Source organism: Balaenoptera musculus, chromosome 8 (assembly GCF_009873245.2).
Source record: "Balaenoptera musculus isolate JJ_BM4_2016_0621 chromosome 8, mBalMus1.pri.v3, whole genome shotgun sequence".
NCBI lineage: Eukaryota > Metazoa > Chordata > Mammalia > Artiodactyla > Balaenopteridae > Balaenoptera > Balaenoptera musculus.
Genome location: NC_045792.1, coordinates 4147667 through 4153786, shown reverse-complemented (window position 1 = coordinate 4153786; position 6120 = coordinate 4147667). Strand labels below are relative to the sequence as shown.

Below are 6120 nucleotides of genomic sequence, written 5' to 3'. Positions count from 1 at the left end.
ATCATTTGCCATTTGCCACTTCCCTGCCCACAGTTAGCCACAGGGCCACACCTAACTTCACATCCTAGCCTGTGCCCAGAAGGCAGAGAGCTGGAAATACTCGATGAAGAACATGAATGACTAGTGTTGTGCAAGCGACTTTGTCCCAATGTGCAGAGATGCTTGTGAAGGGGAAGGGCTTCCCAGCGGGTGAGAAGCTTTAGGAAAGGTGCAAATGTGGGGAAGTCTGGCTGCAGAAAAGGGGTCCTAGTAGGAGTGCCGGGAGGCAAGTTTGCAAAGGAAGACAGGTCATGCTGTGAGAGCCAGGCAAGGAAGTTGGATTTGATCCAGGAGACACTGCAGGTTTTACAGGAGCTGTGGTTTAGGATGAGTAACCTGATTGCCGTGTGCCGGAGAGGTCAGAGGGTGGCAAACTGGAGGCAGGAGAGCCAGTTGCTTATTATTATTATTTTTTCTAAACGCACCACTTTACTTTCCTTGTAAGGCAGCCAGGCATTACAAACCTTAAGCACGTGACAGTCACATGATTTCTTCAATAAGCCCTAGAGCTTCCACAACTCTCCTGGGGCCTACAGCCCGAGTAGTCCTGAGAAGTCTAACGTTAATGCTTTCTCCACAGGCACATGTTCCTTTGAGGTTTGTTTTTTTTTTTTAAATAAATTTATTTATTTTTATTTATTTGTTTTTGGCTGCTCTGGGTCTTCCTTGCTGTGCGCAGGCTTCTCATTGCGGTGGCTTCTCTTGTTGCGGAGCAGGGGCTCTAGGCGCGCGGGCTTCAGTAGTTGTGGCGTGTGGGCTCAGTAGCTGTGGCGCACGGACTTAGTTGCTCCGCGGCGTGTGGGATCTTCCCGGACCAGAGATCGAACCCGCGTCCCCTGCATTGGCAGGCGGATTCTTAACCACTGCGCCACCAGGGAAGCCCTGATGTGTGGGTTGTTGAACACAAGCTCACTGGATCATTTGTCTTCAACACAGTCCATTTCTGTTTCTAGACGTATACACTGTGCTTTCTTCTCGATGAACATGCTGACACCATCTTGAACGACCTCCTAGTCAGAGTTTCCCTGTCTTCGTATATTCTAGCAGGTAGCAAAGGCCATTACGACCCTTGGTTTGGACACCAACTTTCACACCTACGTGTTCAGGCTTATCTTTCAGAAGTCGTTCTATCTTGTTTACTGCTGATGGGATCAGGGTGAGGGTGGCCCGGGTGGGCTGCAGCTTCCTCTGGCTCACAGCCTGCACAGTGGCCCCGACTAACAAAGCCGACATCTTCGCTGCCCTGGCGCCCCGGGGCCTCGGGCCAGAGCTTGGCCACCTCAGCCTCTCTCCATGGACAAGGTGGGCACATTCTCCATTTGCTTCTTATACTAATCCAGGCAAAGGGTGATAAGAGCTTGAAGTGGGGTCTTCTGAATGGGGAGGAAAGAGAGGTGGTACACATCAGCTACTGAAGAGAAAGACTTGCTCAGGTCTGGAACGAATTAGGTATGAGATGCAAGGGGGATGCAGAGTCAAAGGCGATTCCACGGTTTTGAGCCTAGGAGAACAGTAATATTATAAATGGAGAAAACAGTGCAAGATGGCAAGGCTGGGAAGGAAGTTCAGGGCTTGCTGATGCACAGCAGGGGTTTTTATTTTGTTTGCTCTTGTTTCCCAGCACCCAGAACAGTACTCAGCATATAATATGTGCCCAATGATATTTGTTGACTCTGTAACACCAGTAGAACACAAATGGAGAAGTTCCCAAGCAATTGTGAACGCCGAAGTGGCACTCCTTCATGATGCCAATGCTAGGAAGGCAGATTTACTTACTTGAAGCCACAAGATGAGTTGCCAAGAAAGTGTAGAGAAAAAAAGGAGGAGGCTGAAGAGAGAGAGCTTTGGGAACCTTGACATTTAGGGGCCAGAAGGTAGGACCGGAATCCAGGGAAGGCGGGCATTTGAGGACGGGATCAATCGGTATCGGATGCTGCAAATGGGTGAGGGAGGCTGGGGACAGGTAAGAGGGCACTGGGTTGAGGAACTCAGGGGGAGCTGGACTCCTAGCGGCAGAAGAGGCAGCTGCTGGCCTGGAGCGAGAGGAGGGCGGCGGCCAGAGCCGGAGGCTGGGCCAGGGGCGGTTCTGGGTGTTGTTTGGGTTTGGAGGGGTTATAACTGAGACCTGGATGTGAAGCAAGGTGGGGAGAGATTGAAGATGCAGGGGGGAGGGAGGGAAAGAAACCAAGGTGGGCCTCTAGGAGGCGGCGGGGAGGTCGTCTTCCAGCGGGAAGGGCCACTTCTACTCGAGGAGGAGGGCGGGGGGGAGGGATTAAGTTTCGCAGTTGTTGTTCGGTCCTTCCCGCCCGCCTGTTCCGTGCGGAGGCACAGCGCGGACCGAGGGCCACCCCCAGTCAGGTGGCCACCAGCCCTTCCACCACTTTCAGGCGGTGGCCTCGCTTTCCCGCTTCCCGAGGGGAGGAGGCGGTCCCGAGCCCGGCGGGATGGGGGTGGGGGAGGGGGGAGGGGAAGGGGAGCGGGGGGGAGGGGGGAGGGGGAGAGGGAGGGGGGAGGGGGAGAGGGAGGGGGGAGGGGGGAGAGGGAGGGGGGAGGGGGGAGAGGGAGGGCCCGGGCCCGGGAGGGTGCGGCGGCGCGGCGGGCGGGGCGGCCCGGGAGCCACACCCTGAAACTACCTGTGCGCGACAGGAAGGGCCCGGCAGAGCCTCTGCGGCCGGAGCGCTGGGCCTGAGACCGGAACCAGGCCCACCCCGCGCCCCGGCCCCGCGGCGATGGCCTGAGCCGCACGGCGTCCGGGACCATGAAGAGCGAGCGGGCGCGCAGGGGCACAGGCGGCTCCGGGGGCCTCGGCGCGGGACTCAAGTACACCTCGCGGCCGGAGGTGGGCGAGCGCGGGCGGCGCGAGCGGCGCGGGCGCCTTCGGGGCGGGACGCGCGGGGGTCCGCGGCCGGGGGCCTGGGGGGGCCGGGGGCCGGCGGGCCCGGGGGCTGGGGGCCGGGGGTGCCGGGGGGCGGGCAGCACCGCGCTCCTCTCGGCCAAGGGAGCCGCTACGCTGCCGGTTTGTGGCCGCGGCGCCGACCCGACAGGTGGAATTTCCTGCTCGGCGGGCTCCCGGCCGGACCTTCGGTTCCAGCCTCGCGGCGCCCGCCCCGGTTCCGGCGGTCCCCTGTCCCGGCCCTCCTGCCCCTCGGGCCTTTCGCTGGCCTGGAAGGGGGCTCATCTCGGTCCCTGAAGAACTCCGCGCTGTCCGTGCACATCGGGAAAGGAAGCAGCGGCGCAGGCTCTGAGTGGGTGATTCGGGCCGGGGAAGGGATGTTTCCAGGGGGCTTTGGAGTCCTAGCGTCCTCCGCTTCTGCAGGAATTTGTTTTTGTCTTGCTGGTCAGAAGGCAGTAGAGGACCTGTGCAGAGGGCAACTGGGAGACCAGAGCTTCGGTTGCCATGGAGCCTGGAGCTTAGGACTCCAAGGTGGGGCTTGCTTGGGCTTCTCCGAGGGGGGGATGGAGCCCTTTGGGAAGGTAACTCTGTGGGACAAGATATGAGAACCTGCGTCTTGAGCTTTTTGGAGACACTGAAGCAGGAAGCTCTCGTTTGGCAGAAAGAACAAGGACATCTTAAAAGATCTTAAAAACGAACATTGTCTTACCGTAGAGAGGCGGGAATGGGTTGTTAGCTGCTTTATTGATGGCTGCACCTAGGTGGCAGTGCCCAGGCAAAACTAGCAGCCAGGGCTCCACCTCTCTGCCAGCGGGGACCCCGGTGTCCTGGAAGGCCCGCACGCTGAGTGGGCGCTGAGAGGCGGGGGCTGTTTCAGGAGGGAGCGACGGATGGTCCGCCTCTGCCTTCCCCCCGGGATCCTGGGGTCAGTAAGCTCCTCTGCTACCCCGCACTACAGCCGTTGCTCCCATGCCAGGCCAGATTTTGGAGGTCTCTCTAATCAGTCCCTTTCTCCAAGTGGCATCCTGACTGAGGGAGCTTGCAGAAGGCCAGATTCTGGGGCTGCCGTGGTTCCCTGAACCACAAATAGCAACTGAGGCTGGGCACTCTTGTCTTCTCCACTTTTCCACCCCCTTTGCGGAAGGAAGTGTGGACTCAGCAGCAGTCTGGAGGCTGAGGTCTGTGTTCCCACTGAGTGTCTGCCCTGCGGGAGGTGGATGCAGCTGGGTGGCTGTCTTCTGTGGCTTCTGTTTCCTTTCCGTAATTGCCATGTTTGTGAATCCCTGATAATTGCCTATTGGGGCTCTCGACTCCTGCCTCCTCAGCAGAGGGCCTGCTGTTTGGTGTTTGTTATTTCAGGACTGTTTTTCTTCCCTCCCTCCACGTCACTTGTTCTTCCTCACTCCCCTTCCTGGGACTGTCTCCTGCTGACACTGGGAGAGCTGGGTCTTCCTGGATTCGCCTCTCACCGCCCGCGCTGCACACCGTCCTCTGAGCTCCCACGGAGCTGCCACCCGTCAGCCCTCGCTTCCTTCCCCCTTGGTCCCTGCTCATTTCTCACCTGCCGTGAAGCTCATCCATTCTCCTCTGGGCTCTTCCTTCCACTCCGTTTCTGCCGTTTTCCCCCACATGGGTCACTCTGTCTTTTCTCCTGCCAAGCTCCATTGAACCCAGTCTGTACCACGTCCTGAGCTGGGCTCTCAAAGACAAATAAGATATGGTTGTTTCTTCCATGTCCTGGCTATTGTAAATAGAGCTGCAATGAACATTTTGGTACATGACTCTTTTTGAATTATGGTTTTCTCAGGGTATATGCCCAGTAGCGGGATTGCTGGGTCGTATGGTAGTTCTATTTTTAGTTTTTTAAGGAACCTCCATACTGTTCTCCATAGTGGCTGTATCAATTTACATTCCCACCAACAGTGCAAGAGTGTTCCCTTTTCTCCACACCCTCTCCAGCATTTATTGTTTGTAGATTTTTTGATGATGGGGAGGGTGGGAGGGAGGGAGATGCGGGAGGGAGGAGATATGGGAACGTGTGTATATGTGTAGCTGATTCACTTTGTTATAAAGCAGAAACTAACACACCATTGTGAAGCAATTATACTTCAATAAAGATGTTTAAAAAAAAAAAAAGATATTAAGAGAGAGAGAAAAAAAAAAAGATGTGGTTGTTTCCCTTAAGGAGCTTCCCCTCTTGAGAGCCACGCTGAGAGTTGTGTGCGAACATTAAACGTGACTCACTGTCCTGGAGGAAGTAGCCTGCTGTGCCCAGAGCTCCTGTCTGTCTCTCCAGGAAGTCTTCAAATGTGCCCCTCCACTCGGTGCTTTCCCAGAGCTCTCAGCCTCTGGGTCACCCTGCGGTGTTTGCAGTCAGGGTCTGCAGGCTCTCCCTTGACTCGTCTTCTGACTGGGAGGGGCAGCTGCTGTCCCTGGGTTTGTCCTTGGCATTAGCAGGGCCTGGCTGGGTCCTGCTGGGCCTCACGGGGGCACTGCTGCTTTTGAGTTCCTTGCTCCTGGCCTCTTCCATCCCTGCGTGGCTGGAGAAGGATTCTGTTTGATGGTGCTTGTACCTGGCTGCCCCCTTCCCAAGGCTGATGACTCTGGCCCCTGCCCCACTTCTACCTGTTCCTGTTTAGTGGGAAGTGGCCACCTCTGTGTTCCCCATCGTCTCCGGAGCCCTGATGTATGTGTTGTGTCTGGGGACTGTGTGAGCCCTGCCTGCATGAGAGCAGGGGCACAGATGCCAGTTCTTGTGGCTGTTAATGAGAAGTGGGAAGCCTGCCTCACCGGGTGTCCTGGCCCCTGCTGAACCTTTGATGGTGGCTAGGAAGCTGCTTCGAAGGAGCTCTTGGTTCCTCCTCAAGTCAGCATTGCCCTGGGTAAGACTCAGTATCTCCTCGGCAAGCAGAGACCAGGATTGAGAAGTCAGATGTGGTGGGATCAAAATCAGAGGTCGTAGGGGCCAGGCTGTGCAGCTCTGGCTATTCAGAGTCTCATCTCTTTGTTAATTGGTCAAACATTCACTCATCCACATAATAGCTATTTATTAGGTGCCCACCGATGGAGCATGTGACAGGTGCTGGGCAATAGCCCTGAGAAAGAGCCCAGTCACACAGTCCCTGCCTTCAGGGAGTTGAGTTCTGCGTGATAAGGACTGGGTTCTGGAGAAGCCCGCGGGCCACTTA

The 6120-nt window shown here is 56.7% G+C and overlaps 1 protein-coding gene and 1 pseudogene across 7 annotated transcripts in view; one reads left to right on the top strand and one right to left on the bottom strand.

Moving 5' to 3' along the window:
- Window positions 1-519: 519 nt before the first annotated feature.
- On the bottom strand, window positions 520-1272 carry LOC118898999 (annotated as a pseudogene).
- Window positions 1273-1954: 682 nt separating this feature from the next.
- ST14 (ST14 transmembrane serine protease matriptase) overlaps window positions 1955-6120 on the top strand; it is a 41437-nt gene continuing 37271 nt past the window's right edge. The window contains exons 1-3 of one of the 7 annotated variants that reach the window (XM_036860350.1): window positions 2765-2878; window positions 3209-3284; window positions 3385-3463. Coding sequence is in view for 3 of the 7 variants with exons in the window: in XM_036860353.1 (XP_036716248.1) it covers window positions 2798-2878 (81 nt within the window). In the remaining 4 variants the exon portion in view is untranslated. Of the gene's footprint in view, window positions 2003-2632; window positions 2879-3208; window positions 3285-3381; window positions 3464-6120 lie in introns of those variants that run through there. The other 6 variants (XM_036860349.1, XM_036860351.1, XM_036860352.1 and 3 more) reach the window with 6 other exon arrangements.